The sequence below is a fragment of the Tachyglossus aculeatus genome, chromosome 10 (assembly GCF_015852505.1).
Source record: "Tachyglossus aculeatus isolate mTacAcu1 chromosome 10, mTacAcu1.pri, whole genome shotgun sequence".
NCBI lineage: Eukaryota > Metazoa > Chordata > Mammalia > Monotremata > Tachyglossidae > Tachyglossus > Tachyglossus aculeatus.
Window position 1 is genome coordinate 54684888 of NC_052075.1, and position 27613 is coordinate 54712500.

The 27613-nt window shown below is 47.7% G+C and overlaps 1 protein-coding gene across 1 annotated transcript in view; it reads left to right on the forward strand.

The window, feature by feature from the left end:
* Positions 1-8042: 8042 nt before the first annotated feature.
* The window catches only part of BIN2 (bridging integrator 2), a 36529-nt gene continuing 16958 nt past the window's right edge, over positions 8043-27613 (forward strand). Inside the window, exons 1-5 of the mRNA XM_038753026.1 lie at positions 8043-8120; positions 18147-18227; positions 20612-20666; positions 22441-22535; positions 25989-26084. Coding sequence (XP_038608954.1) covers positions 8043-8120; positions 18147-18227; positions 20612-20666; positions 22441-22535; positions 25989-26084 — 405 coding nt within the window. The remainder of the gene's footprint in view (positions 8121-18146; positions 18228-20611; positions 20667-22440; positions 22536-25988; positions 26085-27613) is intronic.

Consider the following 27613-nt stretch of genomic DNA (forward strand, 5'->3'; position numbering starts at 1 on the left):
CCATCATTATTATTATTAAGCACTTAGTATGTGCCGGGCCTGGTACTAAACGCTGGGGTAGATACAAGCTAAGCAGGTTGGATGCAGTCTATGTCTCACACGGGGCTCACAGTTTTAATCCTCATTTTACAGATGAAGGAACGGAGGGATGGAGAAGTTAAGTGACTTACCAAAGGTCACACGGCAGATGTTGTGGAGCCAGGATTAGAACCCAGGACCTCTGATTTCCATGCACGCTCTAGCCACTAGGCCCTGCTGCTTCTTGTCGTACTGTAATAAGAATAATAATGTTGGTATTTGTTAAGCGCTTTCTATGTGTGAGGCACTGTTCTAAGCGCTGGGGCAGATAATAATAATAATAATGATGGAATTTGTTAAGCACTTACTATGTGCAAAGCACTGTTCTAAGCGCTGGGGTGGTTACAGGGTGATCAGGTTGTCCCACAAGGGACTCACAGTTTTAATCCCCATTTTGCAGATGAGGGAACTGAGGCACAGAGAAGTGAAGTGACTTGCCTAAAGTCACACAGCTGATAAGTGGCAGAGCGGGATTCGAACCCATGACCTCTGACTCCTAAACCCATGCTCTTGCCACTAAGCCATGCTGCTTCCCTATTCTCCCAAAAGTTTAGCACTGTGCTCCACCCAAAGTAATAATAATAATAATAATAATGGCATTTATTAAGCACTTACTATGTGCAAAGCACTGTTCTAAGCGCTGGGGAGGTTACAGGATGATCAGGTTGACCCACATGGGGCTCACAGTCTTCATCCCCGTTTTACAGATGAGGAAATGGAGGCACAGAGAAGTTAAGTGACTTGCCCAAAGTCACACAGCTGACAAGTGGTGGAGCTGGGAGTAGAACCCATGACCTCTGACTCCCAAGCCTGGACTCTTTCCACTGAGTCACGCTGCTTCTCAGCTCTGTGCATAATAATAATAATAATAATAATAATAATAATAATAATAATGATGGTATTTGTTAAGCGCTTACTATGTGCGAAGCACTGTTCTAAGCACTGGGAAGGATACAAGGTGATCAGGTTGTCCCATGGGGGGCTCACAGTCTTAATCCCCATTTGACAGATGAGGTAACTGAGGCCCAGAGAAGTGAAGTGACTTGCCCAAAGTCACACAGCTAACAAGTGGCGGAGCTAGGAGTAGAACCCCTGACCTCTGACTCCCAAGACCAGGCTCTTTAATAATAATAATAATAATAATTTTGGTATTTGTTAAGTGCTTACTATGTGCAAAGCACTGTTCTAAGCGCTGGAGAGGTTACAAGGTGATCAGGTTGTCCCACGGGGGGCTCACAGTCTTAATCTCCATTTTACAGATGAGGTCACTGAGGCCCAGAGAAGTGAAGTGACTTGCCCAAAGTCACACAGCTGACAGTTGGCGGAGCCGGGATTTGAACCCACAACCTCTGACTCCAAAGCCCGGGCTCTTTCCACTGAGCCACGCTGCTTCTCAGCTCTACACATAGTAAGCGCTCAGTAAATAGGATGTGTTCAATTCTATTTATTGATAATGATGCTACCGATACCTGTTTTGATGTCTGACTCCCCACTTCTAGACTTTGAGCCGCTGTGGGCAGGGATGGTCTCTATTTCTCGCTGAATTGTACTTCCCAAGCGCTTCGCGAGCCCGTTGTTGGGTACGGATTGTCTCTACCTGTTGCCAAGCGCTTAGTCCAGTGCTCTGCACACAGTAAGCGCTCAATAAATACGACAATGAATGAATGAGTGATCAGACACTGTCCGTTGTTGGGTAGGGATTGTCTCTACCTGTTGCCAAGTGCTTAGTCCAGTGCTCTGCACACAGTAAGCGCTCAATAAATACGACAATGAACGAATGAGTGATCAGACACCGTCCCTGCATCTTATCCCCATTGCACAGGTGAAAAAACCGAGGCTCAAGGAGGTTAAACGATGCCGACAGGGCCCGCAGCGGGCCAGAGGCCAGTGGCAGAGCTGGGATTAGAGCTTGAAATCTCCTGGCTCAGAGGCCCGTGCTCTTTCCTCTAGTCTGTACTGTCTCCTTTCTCTCTCTTTCTCTCTCATCGTCGTCTCTCTCTGAAAGTGAAACCCCAAACAACAGAAAAACAGGAAATCCAGCGACGGTTCAAGCGCAAATCATTCATTCAATCATATTTATTGAGCGCTCACCACGTGCAGAGCACTGGACTAAGCAGTGAGCATAGCTGCCTTCCAAGCAGTTGACCCGGATTCGATTCCCCGCCAACGCACTTGAATTTTTCTTTTCTTTTAGACTGTGAGCCCACTGTTGGGTAGGGACTGTCTCTGTGTGTTGCCAACTTGTACTTCCCAAGCGCTTAGTACAGTGCTCTGCACACAGTAAGCGCTCAATAAATACGGTTGATGATGATGAAGTGCTTGGGAAAGTACAACGATAAACCGTGACGTTTCCTGCCCACGGTTGGTTGGTTTGGGGGGCGAGGGGGGAACTGGGGGAGACAGACATCAATACAAATAAAACCGTGATGTTTCCTGCCCACAGCGAGCTTGCAGTTGGTTTGGGGGGCGAGGGGAGGGACTGGGGGAGACAGACATCAATACCAATAAATAAATTGACAGATATGGACATAAGTGCTGTGGGGATGGGAGCGGGGGAAGAGGAAAGGGCGACGCAGACGGCAGTGGAAGATGAGGAATTTATATCTGACAGAGGATGACTCTCCCTTCCTTTAAAACCCTATTAAAAGCACATCTCCTCCAGGAGGCTTTCCCTGACTAAGCCCTCCCCATCCCTTCTGTGTCACCCTGGCGCTTGAATTTGCTCCCTTTGTCCCCCTCAGCCTCACAGCACTCACGTCCATAGTCCTAATTTATTCATTTCTATTCATTATTCTAATTAATAAATGGAATTTATCGCTATTTCTATTATTTATTTATTTCTATTTCTATTTTGGCTCTCTATGCTGTAAACACCTTGTGGGCAGGGAGCACATCTATCCAACTGCTGTATCGTCCTCTGCCAAGTGCTTAGTACAGTATCCAGCAATCAATCAATCAGTCATGTTTACTGAGCAGTTACTGTGCACTGTACTAAACGCTTGGGAGAGTACAACACGACAATAGAACGGGCGCATTCCCTGCCCACAACAAGCTTACAGTCTAGAGGACACAGTTAGCGCTCAATAAATACAATTGATTGACTGACTAAAGATTCAGCTCTCCAGGGTGTGCCAGCCCCCACGGGTGTGAAAGAGTCAAGACCATCATCTCTAAAAATAAGAAGAAGAATAGTTGTGGTATTTGTTAAACGTTTACTATATCATCAATCGTATTTATTGAGCGTTTACTATGTGCAGAGCACTGTACTAAGCGCTTGGGAAGTACAAATTGGCAACATATAGAAACAGTCCCTACCCAACAGTGGGCTCACAGTCTAAACTACTAAAATACTATATGCCAATCTTGGCCTCCTCTTTATCGGACGCTAATCACCCAGAAAAAAATGCCAGTTCTATACTTTCCAATCCTCACTCCCACCCTAAGAATTCGGAAGCCTCCTAGTATAGCCAGAGGAATTTTTTTTAAATGGTATTTGTTAAGCACTTACTATGTGCTGAGCACTGTTCTCAGTGCTGGGGTAGGTAAAAAATAATCAGGTTAGGCACAGTCCATGTCTTAATCCCCCATTTTCTAAACTTCTCTGGGCCTCAGTTACCTCATCTGGAAAATGGGGATTAAGACTGTGAGCCCCACGTGGGACAACCTGATTACCTTGTAATAATAATAATAATGGAATTTAACATAAAAATGGCATTTATTAAGCGATTACTATGTGCAAAGCACTGTTCTAAGCGCTGGGGAGGTTACAAGGTGATCAGGTTGTCTCGTAGGGGGCTCACAGTCTTAATCCCCATTTTACAGATGCAGGAATTGAGGCCCAGAGAAGTGAAATGACTTGCCCAGAGTCACCCAGCTGGCAACTGGCAGAGCCGGGATTTGAACCCATGACTTCTGACTCCAAAGCCCGGGCTCTTTCCACTGAGCCGCGCTGCTTCTCTAACACAGTAGTTACCACACGGTAAGCACTCAACAAATAGCACAGAATTATTATTATTAGTTTTTATCAGTCAAGGGCCTGTTGGAAGAGGAGGGTGCGGGAAAACTCCCTGAGTACTAGGAATTGGGAGAGATTCCTAGCCTTCCCTTCTGCTCACATTTTAAGGGAAAGTAGCAAAACAATCCTGTCATTCAGGAAGTCATCCCCCCACCACCACCGCCTTCTGTCTAATCCAAATCCCTCCAGCTGCAGCTTCAGGCTGTTTCCAGAGAAGCAGAATAGTTCAATAGAGCCCGGCCCTGGGAGTCACAAAGATTAGGGTTCTAATTTGGGATCCACCACTTAATAATAATAATAATGATGGCATTTATTAAGCGCTTACTATGTGCAAAGCACTGTTCTAAACGCTGGGGAGGTTACAAGGTCATCAGGTTGTCCCCTGGGGGGCTCACAGTCTTAATCCCCATTTTACAGATGAGGGAACAGAGGCACAGAGAAGTTAAGAGACTTGCCCAAAGTCACACTTGTCTGCTGTGTGACCTTGGCCAAATCACTTTGCTTTTGGGGGCCTTAGCTACCTCATCCGTAAAATAATAATTATAATAATGGCATTTATTAAGGGTTTACTATGTGCAAAGCACTGTTCTAAGCGCTGGGGAGATTATCCCGGCTCTGCCAATTGTCAGCTGTGTGACTTTGGGCAAGTCACTTAACTACTCTGTGCCTCGGTGACCTCATCTGTAAAGTGGGCGCTAAGATTGTGAGCCCCACGTGGGACAACCTGATCACCTTGCAACCTCCCCAGTGCTTAGAACAGTGCTTTGCACATAGTAAGCGCTTAATAAAGGCTCTGGGCCTCGGTGACCTCATCTGCAAAATGGGGATTAAGAATGTGAGCCTCATGGGGGACACGTTCTGTGTCCAACCTGATTAGCTTGGATCTACCCCAGTGCTTAGTACAGTACCTGGCACGTAGTAAGCACTTAAGAAATACTATTAGAGAAGCAGCGTGGCTCAGTGGAAAGAGCCCGGGCTTTGGAGTCAGAGGTCATGGGTTCAAATCCCAGCTCTGCCGATTGTCAGCTGTGTGACTTTGGGCAAGTCGCTTCACTTCTCTGGGCCTCAGTTCCCTCATCTGTAAAATGGGGATTAAGACTGTGAGCCCCCCGTGGGACAACCTGATCACCTTCTAACCTCCCCAGCGCTTAGAACAGTGCTTGGCACATAGTAAACGCTTAATAAATGCTATTATTATTGTTATTATTATTGATTGGGAGGTGAAGACTGCAGTGGTTACCAGGATGACCTGCTGGCTCATTGCTTGGCCTTTGTTTCCCCAGACCCGGGGGCAGGGAGGGAGGCTTGGGGGAGAGCTTTGGGGATGGGGCTGTCCAGGGGGATGATGATAATGTCATTTATTAAGCGCTTACTATGTGCAAAGCACTGTTCTAAGCGCTGAGGAGGTTACAAGGTGACCAGGTTGTCCCACGTGGGGCTCACAATCTTCATCCCCATTTTACAGATGAGGGAACTGAGGCCCAGAGGAGTGAAGTGACTTGCCCAAAGTCACCCAGCTGACAACTGGCGGAGCCGGGATTTGAACCCATGACCTCTGACTCCAAAGCCCGGGCTCTTTCCACTGAGCCACGCTGCTTCATTCATTCATTCGATCGTATTGATTGAGCGCTTACTGTGTGCAGAGCACTGGACTAAGCGCTTGGGAAGGACAAGAGGAACCCAGGAGGGGGGAAGGACGGATTAACGGGGGGCGGGAGGCGGGGGCGCAAAGAGGAAGGACTCGGGGCTGAGGAGGGAGCTGGCGCAAGTAAACCGTTGGCCTCAAAACGATTGCCCCATCGGGGCAGAGATGGTGATAAGATGGGGTCCCCAGTGTCCCCCATTCTCTCTCGTGTGGGGGCCTTTTTTTTCTAATAATAATAATAATGGTGGCATTTGTTAAGCACTTACTATGTGCAAAGCACTGTTCTAAACGCTGGGGGGATACAAGGTGATCAAGTTGTCTCACGGGGGGGGCTCACAGTCTTCATCCCCATTTTACAGATGAGGGAACTGAGGCCCAGAGAAGTGAAGTGACTTGACACAGCAGATATGTGGCAGAGCTGGGATTCGAACCCATGACCTCTGACTCCAAAGCCCGTGCTTTTTCCACTGAGCCACGCTGCTTAGCGCTTAACAAATGCCATTATTATTATTATTATTATTATTATTATTATTGTTATTATTATTATTTTTCCACTGAGCCACGCTGCTTCTCACATAGTAAGTGCTTAACAAAAGCTTAACAAATGCTATTATTATTATTATTATTATTTCCACTGAGCCACGCTGCTTCTCACATAGTAAGTGCTTAACAAATTTGTTAAAAGGGGATGCCCTTCAGGAGCCGGGTGGGGGGCGAACCGGGCCTTACATTCATTCAATCAATCAATCAATCATATTTATTGAGTGCTTACTGTGTGCAGAGCACTGTACTAAGCGCTTGGGAAGTCCAAGTTGGCAACATATAGAGACAGTCCCTACCCAACAGTGGGCTCACAGTCTAGAAGGGGGAGACAGAGAACAAAACCAAACATACTAATAAAATAGAATAGATGCTGGGTGACCTTGGGTAAGTCACTTCACTTCTCTGGGTCTCAGTTCCCTCATCTGTATTTGTTCTGACGATTTTGACACCTGTCTACATGTTTTGTTTTGTCGTCTGTCTCCCCCTTCTAGACCGTTGGCCTGTTGTTGGGTAGGGGGACCATCTCTATATGTTGCCGGCTTGTACTTCCCAAGCGCTTAGTACACTGCTCTGCACACAGTAAGTGCTCAATAAATACGATTGATTGATTGAATGAATGGAGGAAGGAAGGAAGGAAGGAAGGAAGGAAGGAAGGAAGGAAGGAATGAATTAAGACTGTGAGCCCCGTTTGGGACGGGGACTGTGTCCAACTTGATTACCTTGTATCAATCAATCAATCAATCAATCAATCAATCGTATTTATTGAGCGTTTACTGTGTGCAGAGCACTGTACTAAGCGCTTGGGAAGTCCAAGTTGGCAACACATAGAGACAGTCCCTACCCAACAGTGGGTATCTTTCCCCAGAGCTTAGAACAGTGCTTGGCACATAGTAAGTGCTTAACAAATGCCATAAGCAGCGTGGCTCAGCGGAAGGAGCCTGGGCTTTGGAGTCAGAGGTCATGGGTTCAAATTCCGGCTCTGCCAATTAGCTGTGTGACTTTGGGCAAGTCACTTCACTTCTCTGTGCCTCAGTTACCTCATCTGTAAAATGGGGATTAAGACTGTGAGCCCCACGTGGGACAACCTGATCACCTTGTATCCCCCCCAGCGCTTAGAACAGTGCTTTGCACATAGTAAGCGCTTAACAAATACCATTATCAGCTCTTAGAACAGTGCTTTGCACATAGTAAGCGCTTAATAAATGCCATTATTATTGCTTTGCACATAGTAAGCATTTAATAAATGCCATTATTATTATTATTATCATTATTATTATTTTACAGATGAGGGAACTGAGGCCCTAAGAACCTGGGAGAACGCATAGGTAGCCAGATCCACTTTTCCCGCCCTCCAGGAGCCAGCAATTGAAGAACTGTGGTATTTGTTAAGCGCTTACTATGTGTCAACCGCTGTACTAAGAACTGGGGCAGATCCGAGATAACAGTCACACCCTTCTGCTCCCCCCACCCCGTTCCTTGACATTTAAGGCTGAAGCCCTCCCCACTGGGACTTTCCTCTCCTGACCTCTGATCCCTCCATGTTGGGAGACCCGCAGTCCTGAGTTCGAGAGGGTGTCAGGCAAAAGTGTGGGCCTTTTTGGGGCGGAGAGTTGAAGCAATTGGAAGCAGGGTGGGGGGAGGCCGGGGAGAGACACCCAAGGCCGAGCAAGATTGGCAACCGGATGCAAAGCTTGCTGAGCGGCCCCATTTCCTCCTCAGCTCAGCCTGAAAAGTAAAACCACAGTGTGACAGCTGAGGAGGATGGCGGAAGGGAAGACGGGCGGTGCTGGTCTCTTTGCCAAGCAAGTCCAGAAGAAATTCAGCCGGGCCCAGGAGAAGGTATGTTGCCAGCTTGTCCTTCCCAAGCGCTTAGTACAGTGCTCTGCACACAGTAAGCGCTCAATAAATACGATTGAGTGAATGAATGAATGGAATGAATGAATGAATTGTCCCCCTTCTCCCCCCTCAATCAATCAATCAATCATATTTATTGAGTGCTTGATGAATGAATGAATGAATGAATTGTCCCCCTTCTCCCCCTTGTCTCCCTCTCCATCCCCCCATCTTACCTCCTTCCTTTCCCCACAGCACCTGTATATATATGTATATATGTTTGTACAGATTTATTACTCTATTTATTTTACTTGTACATATCTATTCTATTTATTTTATTTTGTTAGTATGCTTGGTTTTGTTCTCTGTCTCCCCCTTCTAGACTGTGAGCCCGCTGTTGGGTAGGGACTGTCTCTATATGTTGCCAACTTGGACTTCCCAAGCGCTTAGTACAGTGCTCTGCACACAGTAAGCGCTCAATTAATACGATTGATAGATTGATTGATTGATTAAATGAATGTAAGGCCCGGTTCGCCCCCCCACCCGGCTCCTGAAGGGCATTCCCCTCAATCAATCAATCAATCATATTTATTGAGCGCTTGATGAATGAATGAATGAATGAATGAATTGTCCCCCTTCTCCCCCTTGTCCCCCTTGTCTCCCTCTCCATCTTACCTCCTTCCCTTCCCCACAGCACCTGTATATATGTATATATGTTTGTACAGATTTATTACTCTATTTATTTATTTTACTTGTACATATCTATTCTATTTATTTTATTTTGTTAGTATGCTTGGTTTTGTTATCCGTCTCCCTCTTTTAGACTGTGAGCCCACTGTTGGGTGGGGACTGTCTCTATATGTTGCCAACTTGTACTTCCCAAGCGCTTAGTACAGTGCTCTGCACACAGTAAGCGCTCAATTAATACGATTGATAGATTGATTGATTGATTAAATGAATGTAAGGCCCGGTTCGCCCCCCCACCCGGCTCCTGAAGGGCATTCCCCTCAATCAATCAATCAATCATATTTATTGAGCGCTTGATGAATGAATGAATGAATGAATGAATTGTCCCCCTTCTCCCCCTTGTCCCCCTTGTCTCCCTCTCCATCTTACCTCCTTCCCTTCCCCACAGCACCTGTATATATGTATATGTGTTTGTACAGATTTATTACCCTATTTATTTATTTTACTTGTACATATCTATTCTATTTATTTTATTTTGTTAGTATGCTTGGTTTTGTTATCCGTCTCCCCCTTTTAGACTGTGAGCCCACTGTTGGGTGGGGACTGTCTCTATATGTTGCCAACTTGTACTTCCCAAGCGCTTAGTACAGTGCTCTGCACACAGTAAGCGCTCAATAAATACGATTGATTGATTGATTGATTGATTGAATGTAAGGCCCGGTTCGCCCCCCACCCGGCTCCTGAAGGGCATCCCCTTCGGGAAGGTCGGTGATGTCAGGTAGGGACCGAAGTGGGTGGTTTGGGGGATTGGCGTGAACCTCTTCAAATCTCTGAAAAAGCTTCCAGCAAGTGGGATTCAGGTTAGACCTGAGCAGGATGTTAGGTTTTCCTCCAAGGTCTCCGCAATCTGGACTGGGCCTGGGGCCATCCTGCCCGGAGGCAGGGGGACGGACCGGTTGACCTCTGCATCTCCGTGGGAATAATAATGATGGTATTTGTTAAGCGCTTACTAGGTGCAAAGCACTGTTCTAAGCGCTGGGGAGTTTACAAGGTGATCAGGTTGTCCCATGGGGGGCTCTCAGTTTTAATCCCCATTTTACAGCTGAGGTCACTGAGGCACCGAGAAGTGAAGTGACTTGCCCAAATAATAATAATAGTAATAATAATGATGATGGCATTTATTAAGCGTTTACTATCAGTCACTCGTATTTATTGAGCGTTTACTATCAATTAATCAATCAATCGTATTTATTGAGTGCTTACTGTGTGGTTGTACATATTTATTACTCTGTTTATTTATTTATTTATTTATTTTACTTGTACATTTCTATCCTACTTATTTTATTTTGTTGGTATGTTTGGTTCTGTTCTCTGTCTCCCCCTTTTAGACTGTGAACTCACTGTTGGGTAGGGACTGTCTCTATGTGATGCCAATTTGTACTTCCCAAGCGCTTAGTACAGTGCTCTGCACATAGTAAGCGCTCAATAAATACGATTGATTGATTGATTGATTGTGCAGAGCACTGTACTAAGCGCTGGGGAAGTACACGTTGGCAACATAAGCAAAGCACTGTTCTAGGCGTTGGGGAGGTTACAAAGTGATCAGGTTGTCCCACGGGGGGCTCACAGTCTTAATCCCCATTTTACAGACGAGGTAACTGAGGCCCAGAGAAGTGAAGTGACTTGCCCAAAGTCACCCAGCTGACAATGGGCAGAGTCGGGATTTGAACCCATGACCTCTGACTCCAAAGCCGGGGCTCTTTCCACTGAGCCACGCTGCTTCTCCTAGTCACACAGCTGACAGTTGGCAGAGCCGGGATTTGAACCCATGACCTCTGACTCCAAAACCCGGGCTCTTTCCACTGAGCTACGCTGCTTCTCCAACCTCAGAGGTGTCTACTAGGCCGGACCCAGAGAGCCCAGGCGGGCGTGTGTACTGGAAGGGAAGTGGGTATTTGTATGTCGTTTGCATGTGATTTGACTGGGGTAGTGGTCCTCAAAGGGAGGAGCAGGGGTGATGGAATTCACAGCTGCAGTAATAATAATAATAATAATAATAATAATAATAATAATGGCTTTTATTAAGCGCTTACTATGTGCAAAGCACTGTTCTAAGCGCTGGGGAGGTTAAAAAGTGATCAGGTTGTCCCACGGGGTGCTCACAGTCTTCATCCCCATTTTATAGATGAGGTAACTGAGGCCCAGAGAAGTGAAGTGACTTGCCCAAAGTCACACAGCTGACAAGTGGCGGAGCGGGGATTTGAACCCGTGACCTCTGACTCCAAAGCCCGGGCTCTTTTCCACTGAGCCACACTGCTTCTCCAGTAGCGTTTCAAACAGCTGTCCAGAGGTGGAAGCGGGTTCAGGGACTCAAATTCCCTCCTCTGGAGATAATAAGAACGTCCGTGGTATTTGCTAAGCGCTTCCTCTGTGCCAAGCCCTGCACTAAACACTGAGGGAGAGACCAGATGATCAGGCCGGACACAACTTCCGTCCCACACGGGGCTCTCAGTTGAGGTGGGAATAATAACAATAATAATAATGATGGCATTTATTAAGCGCTTACTGTGTGCAAAGCACTGGAGAAACAGTATGGGATCCCCATTTTACAGAGGAGGAAAATGTAGTCCAGAGAAGTTAAGAGACTTGTCCAAGGTCTCACAGCAGGCAAGTGGCAGTGCTGGGATTAAAACCCAGGTTCTTCCGACACTCTATTCATTAGGTCACGGCCCTTCTCTCTCCCAATTCCCCTAGAAGCTCCTCAAGAGACTCAACATCATTGATAATAATAATAATAATGGCATTTATTAAGCGCTTACTAAGTGCAAAGCACTGTTCTAAGCGCTGGGGGGGTACAAGGTGATCAGGTTGTCCCACGTGGGGCTCACAGTCTTCATCCCCATTTTACAGATGAGGTAACTGAGGCCCAGAGAAGTGAAGTGACTTGCCCAAAGTCACACAGCTAATTGGAGGAGCCGGGATTTGAACCCATAACCTCTGACTCCAAAGCCCGGGCTCTTTCCCACTGAGCCACGCTGCTTCTCCAGTCTAGAGTTTACAGTCTAGAGTAGAGGAAACAGACGTTAATAAAAATAAATAAATTACAGATACGGACATAAGTGCTTCCCAGCCCGTGGTCTAACCACTATGTCATTCTGCTTCTACGAGGTTTTCTGCAGCCAACAGAGTTGAAACCTTCCCCTCACTCATTTTTTTTTTTCTGTTGGTGGTGGTGGGGAGGGGTGGAGGATTCATTCAATCATATTTATTTATTTATATTATTTATTTATTTATTTATAAAATACTATTTTATTTTGTTAGTATGTTTGGTTTTGTTCTCTGTCTCCCCCTTTTAGACTGTGAGCCCACTGTTGGGTAGGGACTGTCTCTGTATGTTGCCAACTTGGACTTCCCAAGCGCTTAGTACAGTGCTCTGCACACAGTAAGTGCTCAATAAATATGATTGATTGATTTATTGAGCGCAGAGCACTGTACCAAGCACTTGAATAAGATTATGGGATGCCTCGGGGTTGGGGGAGGGAAGGGAAAGTGGGGAGGTGGGGCTGAAATCCGATTAAATGACTCAATCAACAGTATTTACCGACTAGATCACCGTGCTAAGTGCTCTACAATAGAGGGAGTTCCTGGTAGGATCCCTACCCTCAAGGAGTTGACAATCTAAAAGAAAGCTTATCAATCTGACAATTAACAGGTATTTACTGGAAGTGGCCTGGGGGATGAGGGGGTCCTAAACTTAGGGAGAGGCGAGGGTCTGGATGAAGAGGAAAACGCCCTGAGAGGGGAAGACAAAGACAAGCCCCATAATGATAATAATAATGGCATTTATTAAGCGCTTACTATGTGCAAAGCACTGTTCTAAGCTCTGGGGAGGTTACAAGGTGATCAGGTTGTCCCACAGGGGGCTCACAGTCTTCATCCCCATTTTACAGATGAGGTAACTGAGGCACAGAGAAGTGAAGTGACTTGCCCCAAATCACACAGCTGACAATTGGCAGAGCTGGGATTTGAACCTGCGACCTTTTTACTTCAAAGCCCGGGCTCTTTCCACTGAGCCACGCTGCTGGGCTGATAATCAATCATTCATTCATTCATTCATTCAATCCTACTTATTGAGCGCTTACTGTGTGCAGAGCACTGGACTAAGCGCTTGGGAAGTCCAATTTGGCAACATATAATCAATCAATCAATCGTATTTATTGAGCGCTTACTGTGGGCAGAGCACTGTACTAAGCGCTTGGGAAGTCCAATTTGGCAACATCTAGAGATGGTCCCTACCCAACAGCGGGCTCACAGTCTAGAAGGGGGAGACAGACAACAGAACAAAACATATTAACAAAAGGAAATAAATAGAATAAATATGTACAAAATAAATAAATAAATAGAGTAATAAATACGTACAAACGTAATTATTATTATTATTATTTTATTCATTCATTCAATCAATCGTATTTATTGAGCGCTTACTGTGTGCAGAGCACTTTTTTAAATGATATTTATTAAGCGCTTACTATGTGCAAAGCACTGTTCTAAGCGCTGGGGAGGTTACAAGGTGATCAGGTTGTCCCACGGGGGGCTCACAGTCTTCATCCCTATTTTACAGATGAGGAAACTGAGGCCCAGAGAAGTGAAGTGACTTGCCCAAAGTCACACAGCTGGCAATTGGCAGAGCCGGGATTTGAACCCCCGACTTCGGACTCCAAAGCCCAGGTTCTTTCCACCGAGCCATGCTGCTTCTCTAGGAGAATCCCTTCAAAACCTTACTGAAGGCCCAACTCCTCCAAGAAGCCTTCCCTGACTGCACCCTCCTCTCATCTTCACCCACTCCCTTCTGTGCTGCTCTGACTTGCTCCTTCATTCATTCACTCATTCAATCGTATTTATTGAGCGCTTACTGTGTGCAGAGCATTGGACTAAGTGCCTGAATCCTCCCTCTGATTCCCACAGAACACACACATATAATAATAATCATAATAGCATTTTTTAAGCGCTTACTATGTGCAAAGTACTGTTCTAAGTGCTGGGGAGGTTACAAGGTGATCAGGTTGCACGGGGGGGCGGGGGGGGGCTCACAGTCTTAATCCCCATTTTACAGATGAGGTAACTGACTGTGAGCCCACTGTTGGGTAGGGACCGTCTCTATATGTTGCCAACTTGTACTTCTCAAGCGCTTAGTACAGTGCTCTGCACACAGTAAGCCCTCAATAAATACTATTGAATGAATGAATGAATGAATAAATGAATGAAGTGACTTGCCCAAAGTCACACAGCTGGCAATTGGCGGAGCCGGAATTTGAAATATATGCATATATATATACATATATATATATATATATATACATATACATATATATCTGTCATTTATTCATTTATTTATTTATTTATATTGATGTCTCTCTCCCCCTCTAGACTGTGAGCTCGTTGTGGGCAGGGAATGCGTCTGTTTGTAGTTCTGTTGTACTCTCCCAAGCGCTTGGTACAATGCTTTAATAATAATAATAATAATAATAGTGATAGCATTTATTAAGCACTTACTATGTGCAAAGCACTGTTCAAAGCACTGGGGTAGATACAAGGTAATCAAGGTGTCCCACGTGGGGCTCACAGACTTAATCCCCATTTTCCAGATGAGGGAACTGAGGCCCAGAGAATCAATCAATCAATCAATCAATCAATCATATTTATTGAGCACTTACTGTGTGCAGAGCACTGTACTAAGCGCTTGGGAAGTCCAAGTTGGCAACATATAGAGACGGTCCCTACCCAACAGTGGGCTCACAGTCTAGAAGAAGTGAAGTGACTTGCCCAAAGTCACACAGCTGACAAGTGGTGGAGCTGGGATTCGAACCCATGACCTCTGACTCCAAAGCCCGGGCTCTTTCCACTGAGCCACGCTGCTTAATAATAATAATAATAATGGCATTTATTAATTGCTTACTATGTGCAAAGCACTCTTCTAAGCGCTAGAGAGGTTACCAGGTGATCAGGTTGTCCCACGGGGGGTTCACAATCTTCATCCCCATTTTACAGATGAGGTAATTGAGGCCCAGTGAAGTGACTCGCCCAAAGTCACACAGGTGACAATTGGCAGAGCCGGGATTTGAACCCATGAACTCCGACTCCAAAGCCCGGGCTCCATCCACTGAGCCACGCTGCTTCTCCATACAGCACGCTCTCAATAAATATGATTGAGTGAATGAGTGAATCCCGGAAAACTTCTTGGAAGAGGTGGGCTTCAGCTGCAGTGGGGCAGGGATTGGGAAGGGAATGGGCCGGCTGCGGGGATTTTACTGGAGATTGGCGTCTATTTGGTTTTCCGAGGTGGGATAACGCCTCCCCTGAACCAGCAGAGGATGAGCCAAACTGCTTCCCAGCAACTGGGTGCGAGGGATGGGTAGAAGTGGGAGAATGGGGAGAAGCAGCGTGGCTCAGTGGAAAGAGCCCGGGCTTTGGAGTCCGAGGTCATGGGTTCAAATTTTGGCTCCGCCAACTGTCAGCTGGGTGGCTTTGGGCAAGTCGCTTCACTTCTCAAGGCCTCAGTCGTCTGTAAAATGGGGATTAAGACTGTGAGCCCCACGCGGGACAACCTGATCACCTGGTAACCTCCCCAGCGCTCAGAATCGATCAATCAATCGTATTTATTGAGCGCTTACTATGTGCAGAGCACTGTACTAAGCGCTTGGGAAGTACAACTTGGCAACATTTTGGCTCAGAACAGTGTTTTGCACAGAGTAAGCGCTCAATAAAATGCCATCCTCATTATTAAAGAAACCTCCAGTTGAGAGATTAGCAGGTCGGGCAGCCCTGGCAGGAGAGGAAGGAAGCAGTGAGAGGCGGCGGGGACTGGGGGAAGCGTCAGAAGTGGCAGGAAGGGGATCGCCCACGGACCCTGTGGGGAGGTCGAGGTGGCGAAATTTTAGGGTGGAGGGGAGAGGATGCTGTGGAAAAGGGAAACGAGAGGGCTTCCTTCCCCCTCGCCACCCCCCATTGCCTCCTTCTCCTTTCCTGGTAGTCGTCAGAGCATTGGCATTTGTTGTTAAGAGAAGCAGCGCGGCTCAGTGGAAAGAGCCAGGGCTTTGGAGTCCGAGGCCACGGGTTCAAATCCTGGCTCCGCCACTTGTCAGCTGGGTGACTTTGGGCAAGTCACTTCTCTGGGCCTCAGTTCCCTCATCTGGAAAATGGGGATGAAGACTGGGAGCCCCACATGGGACAACCCGATCACCTTGTATCCCCCGCCCCCCAAGTGCTTAGAACAGTGCTTTGCACATAGGAAGTGCTTAACAAATGGCATCATTATTATTATTATTATTAATGGCATTTGTTGTTAAGAGAAGCAGCACGGCTCAGTGGAAAGAGCCCGGGCTTTGGAGTCGGAGGTCACGGGTTCAAATCCCGGCTCCACCACTTGTCAGCTGGCAAGTCACTTCTCTGGGCCTCAGTTCCCTCATCTGGAAAATAGGGATGAAGACTGTGAGCCCCACATGGGACAACCCGATCACCTTGTATCCCCCGCCCCCCCCAAGTGCTTAGAACAGTGCTTTGCACATAGTAAGCGCTTAACAAATGCCATTATTATTATTATTATTATTATTATTAATGGTATTTGTTGTTAAGAGAAGCAGTGCGGCTCAGTAGAAAGATCCCTGGCTTTGGAGTCGGAGGTCACGGGTTCAAATCCCGGCTCCACCACTTGTCAGCTGGCAAGTCACTTCTCTGGGCCTCAGTTCCCTCATCTGGAAAATGGAGATGAAGACTGTGAGCCCGACATGGGACAACCAGATCACCTTGTATCCCCCCCCAGCGCTTAGAATGGTGCTTTGCACATAGTAAGCGCTTAACAAATGCCATCATCATTATTATTAGTATTATTATTAATGGCATTTGTTGTTAAGAGAAGCAGCGTGGCTCAGTGGAAAGATCCCGGGCTTTGGAGTCAGAGGTCACAGGTTCAAATCCCCGCTCTGCCACTTGTCAGCTGTGTGACTTTGAGCAAGTCACTTCTCTGTGCCTCAGTTCCCTCATCTGGAAAATGGGGATTAAGACTGTGAGCCCCACATGGGACAACCTGATCACCTTGTATCCCCCCAGCGGTTAGAACAGTGCTTTGCACATAGTAAGCGCTTCTAGACCGTGAGCCTACTGTTGGGTAGGGACCGTCTCTATATGTTGCCAATTTGTACTTCCCAAGCGCTTAGTACAGTGCTCTGCATGCAGTAAGCACTCAATAAATATGATTGAATGAATGAATGAATAAATGCTATCATTATTATTATTATTATTATTAAGCCAGTCAGTCACTAGTAATTATTGAGTGATAATAATAATGACATTGGTATTTGTTAAGTGCTTACCCTGTGCCAGGAACTGTACTAAGCCTGCTGTTGCGTAGGGACCGTCTCTATATGTTGCCAACTTGTACTTCCCAAGCACTTAGTACAGTGCTCGGCACACAGTAAGCACTCAATAAATACGATTGATTGATTGATTGATAGATGTGGGCAGCGATCACGTCTACCCATTCTGTTGTATTGTCATTCATTCATTCAGTCGTATTTATTGAGCTCTGCACACAGTAAGCGCTCAATAAATACGATTGATTGATTGATTGATTGATGTGGGCAGCGATCACGTCTACCCACTCTGTTGTATTGTCATTCATTCATTCAATCGTATTTATTGAGCTCTGCACACAGTAAGCGCTCAATAAATACGATTGATTGATTGATTGATTGATGTGGGCAGCGATCGCGTCTACCCACTCTGTTGTATTGTCATCCATTCATTCATTAATTCAATCGTATTTATTGAGCTCTGCACACAGTAAGCTCTCAATAAATACGATTGATTGATTGATTGAGCGCTTACTGTGTGCAGAGCACTGTACTAAGCGCTTGGGAAGTCCAAGTTGGCAACCTATAGGGACAGTCCCTACCCTACAGTGGGCTCACAATGAATCAATCAGTCAATCAATCGTATTTATTGAGCGCTTACTGTGTGCAGAGCACTGTACTAAGCGCTTGGGAAGTACAAGTTGGCAACATGCACCGTGTCCTCTGTGTCCTCTCCTAAGCGTTTAGCTCAGTGCTCTGTCCAAAGTAAGCACTGGATAAATACCGTGAATTGATCGATCGATTGTAAACAGTCTACCATCTCTGTTATATTGTCCTTTCCCAGGTGTTTAGTCCAGTGGTCTGTACGCGGCAAGCTTCCGCTAAATATCGTGAAGGGATTGGTTGCTTAGTACAGTGCTCTGCACACAGTAAGCGCTCAGTAAATACGATTGATTGATTGATTGATTGATCTCCACTTTCCCGGCTCCTCTCCCAGGTGCTGCAAAAACTCGGGAAGACTGTGGAGACCAAAGATGAGCAGTTTGAGCAGAGTGCGCACCGTTTCCAGCTACAACAGGTCGCCTGCCTGGCCTTGGGACCCGGGCGAGGGGCGGGAGAGGAGGTGGGTGGGGGGGATCAGGGAAGGGGGCAGGGAGGGGATTCACTCATTCATTCAATCGTATTTACTGAACGCTTACTGTGTGCAGAACACTGTACTAAGCGTGGCTCAGTGGAAAGAGCTTGGGCTTTGGAATCAGAGGTCATCGGTTCAAATCCCGACTCTGCCACTTGTCAGCTGTGTGACCTTGGGCAAGTCACTTAACTTCTCTGGGCCTCAGTGACCTCATCTGGAAAATGGGGATTAAGACTGGGAGCCCCCCGTGGGACAACCTGATCGCCTTGTAAACTTCCCAGCGCTTAGAACAGTGCTTTGCACATAGTAAGCGCTTAATAAATGTCATTATTAGTATTACCCTACAGCATTAGAAACAATTCCTGCCCACACAGAGTCTAGAGGGATTCTCCCTCTCTCCATCCCCACCATCTTACTTCCTTCCTCTCCCCCTCGTCCCCCTCTCCATCCCGCCATCTTACCTCCTTCCCTTCCCCACAGCACCTGCATATATGTATATATGTTTGTACATATTTATTACTCTATTTATTTTACTTGTACATATTCTATTCATTTTATTTTGTTAATATGTTTGGTTTTGTTCTCTGTCTCCCCCTTCTAGACTGTGAACTGCACTTACTGCACACAGGAAGCGCTCAATAAATACGATTGATTGATTGATTGGGTAAGGGGTCTGGAATGGACAGGGAGGATGAAGTCGGGGCTGGATAGAGAGGGGGTGAGAGGGCTAGAGAAGCAGCATGGCTCAGTGGAAAGAGCCCAGGCTTTGGAGTCAGGGGTCATGGGTTCGAATCCCGGCTCTGCCATGTGTCTGCTGTGTGACATTGGGCGAGTCACTTAATAATAATAATAATAATGGCATTTATTAAGTGCTTACTATGTGCAAAGCACTGTTCTAAGTGTTGGGGGGATACAACGTGATCAGATTGTCCCACAGCGGGGCTTACAGGCTTCATCCCCATTTTAATCAATCAATCAATCAATCATATTTATTGAGTGCTTACTGTGTGCAGAGCACTGTATTAAGCGCTTGGGAAGTACAAGTTGGCAACATATAGAGACGGTCCCTACCCAACAGTGGGCTCACAGTCTAGAAGGGGGAGACAGAGAACAAAACCAAACATATTAACAAAATAAAATAAATAGAATAGATATGTACAAGTAAAATAAATAAATAAATAGAGTACTAAATATGTACAGACATATATGCATATATACAGGTGCTGTGGGGAAGGGAAGGAGGTAAGACGGGGGGATGGAGAGGAGAATGAGAGGGAGAGGAAGGAAGGGGCTCAGTCTGGGAAGGCCTCCTGGAGGAGGTGAGCTCTCAGTAGGGCCTTGAAGGGAGGAAGAGAGCTAGCCTGGCAGACGTGGGCTTCAAGGCTGTCCATCACCTCGCCCCCTCCTACCTCACCTCCCTTCTCTCCTTTTCCAGCCCAGCCCGCACCCTCCGCTCCTCCGCCGCTAATCTCCTCCCCGTACCTTGTTCTCGCCTGTCCCACCATCGCCCCCCGGCCCACGTCATCCCCCGGGCCCGGAATGGCCTCCCTCTGCCCATCCGCCAATCTCGCTCTCTTCCTCCCTTCAAGGCCCTACTGAGAGCTCACCTCCTCCAGGAGGCCTTCCCACACTGAGCTCCTTCCTTCCTCTCCCCCCCGTCCCCCTCTCCATCCTCCCATCTTACCTCCTTCCCTTCCCCACAGCACCTGTATCTATGTATATATGTTTGTACATATTTATTACTCCATTTATTTATTTATTTATTTTACTTGTACATATCTATTCTATTTATTTTATTTTGTTGGTAAGTTTGGTTTTGTTCCCTGTCTCCCCCTTTAGACTGTGAGCCCACTGAGGGGTAGGGACTGTCTCTATATGATGCCAATTTGTACTTCCCAAGCGCTTAGTACAGTGCTCTGCACACAGTAAGCGCTCAATAAATACGATTGATGATGATGATGATGAAGGCCAGCCAGGACCAGGCCCATCCAAGAGAAGAGAAGGCTGAGGCAGGGGGCCGGTGGGGCCCACGCTAGACCTTAAGCTCGTTGTGGACAGGGAATGTGTCCGTTTGTTGTTCTGTTGTCCTCTCCCAAGCGCTTAGTTCAGTGCTCTGCACACAGTAAGTCCTCAATAAATACGATTGACTGAGTGATGCTCCAAGGGCTGGCTCCGGCCACCTGGACCCCCAGGGCCACAAGTGGGGTTGGGGAGAGGGCAGCTCAGCCTTAGCTGTGACTCAGACCCGGTCGCTGGCCGGTTGGCACCGAGTGGCTGCCCTCCGCCTGGGGCGACCCACCTTCTTCCCCTCTTCTCCACCACCACAGGCTGAAGGCCACAGGCTGTACAAGGATCTCAAGGCCTTCCTCAGTGCCGTGAAAAGTAAGGGCTCCATTCCTCTCCCCCATCTGTTTCTGGGGACCCGCCCCCCGGCTGTTTTGGGGGGCTTCTTTCCCCTCCCCTCCTTGTTTCTGGGGGGTCCGTCCCCTCCCCAACCTGTTTCAGGGGGCTCCTTTCCCCTCCCCTCCCTGTTTCTGGGGGGCCCGTTCCCCTTCCCCACCTGTTTTGGGGAGCTCCTTTCCTCTCCCATACCTGTTTCTGGGGTGCCCCTTCCCCTCCTCTACCTGTTTCTGGGGAGCCCGTCCCCCTCCACCACCTGTTTTGGGGGGCCCATTCCCCTCCCCACCTGTTTCAGGGGGCTCCTTTCCCCTCCCCCACCTGTTTCGGGGGCCCCTTTCCCTTCCCCTCCCTGTTTCTGGGGGGTCCGTTCCCCTTCCTCACCTGTTTTGGGAAGCTCCTTTCCTCTCCCATTCCTGTTTTTGGGGGGGCCCGTCCCCTTCCCCACGTGTTTCAGGGGGCTTCTTTCCCCTCTGCCTGTTTCTGTGGGGCCCATTCCCCTCCCCACCTGTTTCAGGGGGCCTCTTTCCCCTCCCCTCCCTGTTTCTGGGGGGCCCGTTCCCCTTCCCCGCCTGTTTTGGGAGCTCCTTTCCTCTCCTATACCTGTTTCTAGGGGGCCCCCTTCCCTTCCCCTCCCTGTTTCTGGGGGGCCTGTTCCCCTCCCCACCTGTTTCAGGGGGCTCCTTTCCCCTCCCCTCCCTGTTTCTGGGGGGCCTGTTCCCCTTCCCCACCTGTTTTGGGGAGCTCCTTTTCCCCTCCCTTCCCTGTTTCTGGGGGGCCCGTTCCCCTTCCCCACCTGTTTTGGGGGGCTCTTTCCTCTTCCCTACCTGTTTCTGTGGGGCCCATTCCCCTTCCCCACCTGTTTTGGGGGGCTCTTTCCTCTTCCCTACCTATTTCTGAGGGGCCCATTCCCCTCCCCTCCCTGTTTCTGGGGGGCCCGTCCCCCTCCTCCACCTGTTTCAGGGGGCTCTTTCCTCTTCCCTACCTGTTTCTGGGGGGCCCATTCCCCTCCCCACCTGTTTCAGAGGGCTCTTTTCCCCTCTCCTCGTTTCTGGGGGGCCCGTTCCCCTTCCCCACCTGTTTTGGGGAGCTCCTTTCCTCTCCCCTCCCTGTTTCTGGGGGCCTGTTCCCTTCCCCTCCCTGTTTCTGGGGGGTCTGTTCCCCTTCCCCACCTGTTTTGGGGGGCTCTTTCCTCTTCCCTACCTATTTCTGAGGGGCCCATTCCCCTCCCCACCTGTTTCAGGGGGCTCTTTCCCCTCCCCTCCCTGTTTCTGGGGGGCCCATTCCCCTTCCCCACCTGTTCTGGGGGGCTCTTTCCTCTTCCCTACCTATTTCTGAGGGGCCCATTCCCCTCCCCTCCCCGTTTCTGCGGGGCCCGTCCCCCTCCTCCACCTGTTTCGGGGGGCTCTTTCCCCTTCCCTACCTGTTTCTGGGGGGGTCCATTCCCCTCCCCAACCCATTCCACGGAGGCTCCTTTGCTCCTTCCAGACTGTAAGTTCGTCCCTCTAGATTGTAAGCTCGCTGGGGGCAGGGAACATGTCTACCAACTCTGTTCCATTGTCATTTTTCATTTAATCAGATTTATTTCATTTAATCATATTTATTGAGTGCCTACTGTGCGCAGAGCACCGTACTAAGCGCTTGGATAGTACAGTTGTACATTGTCCTCTCCCAAGCGCTCAGTACGGTGCTCTGCGCACAGTAAGCGCTCAGTCGGTACGATTGATCGATTTATGGATCGATCTATCGATTCCTCCAGTCATGCACGAGAGCTCCAAGAAAGTGTCGGAGACCCTGCAGGAGATCTACAGCCCGGAATGGGACGGTCACGGGGACCTGAAGACCATTGCAGAGGTCAGTGCGCTCCGGCCGGGAGTCCCTCCCGGAGATCCGGCGCTTAGAACAGTGCTCTGCGCATAGTAAGCGCTTCACAAATGCCATCATCATTATTATTATTAGATGAAGCAGCGTGGCTCAGCGGAAACAGCCCGGGCTTTGGAGTCAGAGGTCATGGGTTCAAATCCCGGCTCCGCCACATGTCTGCTGAGTGACCTTGGGCAAGTCACTTAACTTCTCTGTGCCTCAGTTCCCTCACCTGTAAAATGGGAGTTAAGACTGGGAGCCCCACGTGGGGCAACCTGATCACCTTACATCCCCCTCCCAGCGCTTAGAACAGTGCTTTGCACATAGTAAATGCTTAACAAATGCCATCATTATTATTATTATTATGGAGGGCAGGGGTGGACCCCTGCTAAGGATTTGGGGGGCTGGGAAGGAGGAGAGCATAGGATTTTTGTGGTATTTGTTAAGCGCTTACTATGTGCCAAGCACTATACTAAGCACTGGAGTAGATACAAGCTAAGCAGGTCGGACACAATCCTTGTCCCACATGAGGGCTCACAGTCTTCATCCCCATTTTACAGATTGAGGGAACTGAGGCCAGAGAAGAAGAAGAAAAATGGCTCTCCCCCTTCTAGACTGTGAGCCCACTGTTGGGTAGGGACCGTCTCTAGATGTTGCCAACTTGTTATTCCCAAGCGCTTAATACAGTGCTGTATACACAGTAAGCACTCAATAAATACGATTGAATGAATGAATGAATGAATGAATGACTGGAGTGGGGAGAGACAGCGTGGCTCAGTGGAAAGAGCCCGGGCTTTGGAGTCAGAGGTCATGAGTTAAAATTCCGCCTCCACCAACTGTCAGCTGGGTGACTTTGGGCAAGTCACTTCATTTCTCTGGGCCTCAGTTACCTCATCTGTAAAATGGGGGTGAAAACTGGGAGCCACCCCGTGGGACAACCTGATCACCTTGTAACCTCCCCAGCACTTAGAACAGTGCTTTTCATTCATTCATTCAATCAATCGTATTTATTGAGCGCTTACTGTGTGCAGAGCACTGTACTAAGCACTTGGGAAGTACAAGTTGGCAACATATAGAGACGGTCCCTACCCAACAGTGGGCTCACAGTCTAGAAGGGGGAGAAAGACAACGAAACACACATATTGCACATAGTAAGCACTTAATAATAATAAGAATAATGGTATTTTTTAAGTGCTTAATTATTAAGACCCCGGGTCTTAATAATAATAATAATAATAATAATAATAATAATGGTATTTTTTAAGACCCGGGGGTCAGTAAGGAAGCTAAGAATTAAAATGGTAGCAGTTTGGCTGATGGAGAGAAAAGAGTGGAGAAAGAGAAAGAGAGAGACACACACGCTATCCCTGTCTCTCTCTCTGTCTCTCCTTGGGGCAGGAAAGAGTGAAAGAGATCCAGTCCCCGCTCTTTCATTCATTCATTAATTTATTCAATCGTATTTATTGAGCGCTTACTGTGTGCAGAGCACTGTACTAAGCGCTTAGGAAGTCCAAGTTGGCAACATCTAGAGACGGTCCCTACCCAACAGCGGGCTCACAGTCTAGAAGGGGGAGAAAGACAACGAAACACCCATATTGCACATAGTAAGCGCTTAAAAAATACCATCATTATTAAGATCCGGGGGTCAGTAAGGAAGCTGACATTATTATTATTACTATTGGAGGTCAGTAAGGAAGCTGATGCAGTCAACAAGGCAAGGGAGAAGAAATGCCTGGATTTTTTTTTTTAATGGCATTTATTAACTGCTTACTATGTGCAAAGCACTGTTCTAAGCGCTGAGCACTGTTCTAAGCGCTGGATTAAAATGGTAGCAGTTTGGATGATGGAGAGAAAAGAGTGGGGAAAGAGAGAGAGAGACACACATGATATCCCTGTCTCTCTCTCTGTCCAAGTCGGCAAAATATAGAGACAGTCCCTACCCGACAACGGGCTCGCAGTCTAGAAGGGGGAGAGAAGAATGGAAGAATGGAAATTCATTCATTCATTCATTCCGTCGTATTTACTGAGCGCTTACTGTGTGCAGAGCACTGGACTAAGCGCTTGGGAAGTCCACGTTGGCAACATCTAGAGACGGTCCCTACCCAACAGCGGGCTCACAGTCTAGAAGGGGGAGACGGAGAACAAAACATTGAGGGTTGGGGGGAGCAGCAGCTTCTAAGCAACTGCCTAAGCTACCTAAGCAGCGTGACTCAGTGGAAAGAGCCAGGGCTTTGGAGTCAGAGGTCATGGGTTCAAATCCCGGCTCTGCCACTTGTCAGCTGTGTGACTTTGGGCAAGTCACTTCACTTCTCTGGGCCTCAGTTACCTCATCTGTAAAATGGGGATTAAGACTGTGAGTTCCATGTGGGACAACCCGATCACCTTGTAACCACCCCGGACAGTGCTTTGCACATAGTAAGTACTTAATAAATGCCATTATTATTATTATTATTATTACAAAGCACTGTTCTAAGCGCTGGGGAGTTTACAAGGTGATCAGGTTGTCCCACGGGGGGCTCGCATTTGACAGATTTGACGGATGAGGGAACTGAGGCACAGAGAAGTGAAGTGACTTGCCCAAAGTCACACAGCTGACAAGAGAGAAGCAGCGTGGCTCAGTGGAAAGAGCGCGGGCTTTGGAGTCAGAGGTCATGGGTTCGAATCCCAGCTCCACCACATGTCTCCTGTGTGACCTTGGGCAAGTCACTTAACTTCTCTGAGCCTCAGTTACCTCATCTGTAAAATGGGGTTTAAGACTGTGAGCCCCACGTGAGACAACTTGATCACCTTGTATCCCCTCCAGTGCTTAGAACAGTGCTCTGCACATAGTAAGCACTTAACAAATGCCATTATTATTATTATTATAAGTGGCGGAGCTGGGATTTGAACCCATGACCTCTGACTCCAAAGCCTGGGCTCTTTCCACTGAGCCACGCTTCACTTCTCCGGGCCTCAGTTAAGTCATCTGGGAAATGGGGATCGAGACTGGGAGCCCCACTTGGGAGAGGGACGGCGTCCATCCCGATTGGCTTGTATCCACCCCAGAGCTTAGTACAGTGTCTGACGCATAGCAAGTGCTTCACAGATACCATGATAATAATAATTATTATTACTATTAATTACTATTACTATACTATACTACTATTATACTATACTATTATATTATATATATATTGTATATTATATTATATAATATATATTATATATTATATATTATATTATAATATTATATATTATATATTATACTATTATACTATACTATACTATTACTAATTATTAGTAATTAATTATTATTAATAATAATTATTACTATTACTATTACTATTACTACAATCGGGCGTCCATCCCGATTGGCTTGTAACCACCCCAGAGCTTAGTACAGTGTCTGATGCGTAGCAAGTGCTTCACAGATACCATGATAATAATAATAATTATTATTATTAGAATAACAACCTGCTGTGGGAAGACTATGAGGAGAAGCTGGCGGACCAGGCCGTGCGCACCATGGAGAATTACGTCGGCCAATTCGGCGAGGTCAAGGTAGCCAGAGAGGGATGGGTGGGGCTCGGGGGGTCCCTGCTTGCCGCGTTCCTGCCCCGCATCTGCCTCGTACTTGCCGCGTGTCTGCTGCGAGCCTGCCGTGTACCTGCCGTGGGCATGCAATCAATCAATCAATCAATCGTATTTATTGAGCGCTTCCTATGTGCAGAGCACTGTACTAAGCGCTTGGGAAGTACAAATTGGCATCACATAGAGACAGTCCCTACCCAACAGTGGGCTCACAGTCTAAAAGGGGGAGACAGAGAACAGAACCAAACATACCAACAAAATAAAATAAGTAGGATAGAAATGTACAAGTAAAATAAATAAATAGAGTAATAAATATGTACAACCATATATACATATATACAGGTGCTGTGGGGAAGGGAAGGAGGTAAGACGGGGGGATGGAGAGGGGGACGAGGGGGAGAGGAAAGAAGGGGCTCAGTCTGGGAAGGCCTCCTGGAGGAGGTGAGCTCTCAGCAGGGCCTTGAAGGGAGGAAGAGAGCGAGCTTGGCGGATGGGCAGAGGGAGGGCATTCCAGGCCTGGGGGATGACATGGGCTGGGGGTCGATGGCGGGACAGGCGAGAGCGAGGTACAGTGAGGAGATTAGTGGTGGAGGAGCGGAGGGTGCGGGCTGGGCAGTAGAAGGAGAGAAGGGAGGTGAGGTAGGAGGGGGCGAGGGGATGGACAGCCTGGAAGCCCAGGGTGAGGAGTTTCTGCCTGATGCATGCAGTGTGCAAGGCCCCAATCGACGAGCGTGTATTCTGTCCCCCCAGTGAGAGTTCACCCCCCGACCTCACTGTGATCCCGCTGGGGCTCTCTGGCCTGCCATGCCACACTTTTCCAGAGGCTGGGTCGCGACTGAACTGAGAGCTCACCTCCTCCAAGAGGCCTTCCCACACTGAGCCCCCTCCTTCCTCTCCCCCACCTCCCCATCCCCCCCGCCTTACCTCCTTCCCCTCCCCACGCCACCTGTGTAGATGTATATATGTTTGTACGGATTTATTATTCTATTCATTTTACTTGTACATATTTAGTCCATTTATTTTATTTTGTTAATATGTTCTGTTTTGTTGTCTGTCTCCCCCTTCTAGACTGTGAGCCCGCTGTTGGGTAGGGACCGCCTCTATACGTTGCCAGCTTGGACTTCCCAAGCGCTTAGTCCAGTGCTTTGCACACAGTAAGCGCTCAATAAATACGATTGAATGAATGAATGAATTACTCTAATTATTTTACTTGTACATATTTATTCTATTTATTTTATTTTGTTAATATGTTTTGTCTTGTTGTCTGTCCCCCCCCCCTTCTAGACTGTGAGCCCACTGTCGGGTAGAGACCGTCTCTGTATGTTGCCAACTTGTACTTCCCAAGCGCTTAGTACAGTGCTCTGCACACAGTAAGCGCTCAATAAATATGATTGAAGAAGGACTGGGGGCCGATGCCAGTTCCCCCAGTATGAGACCTCCGGGGTGGGGAAAGGGGAGGTGAGGAATTCGTCTCCCACCAGGCCCGTCTTCCACCCCCG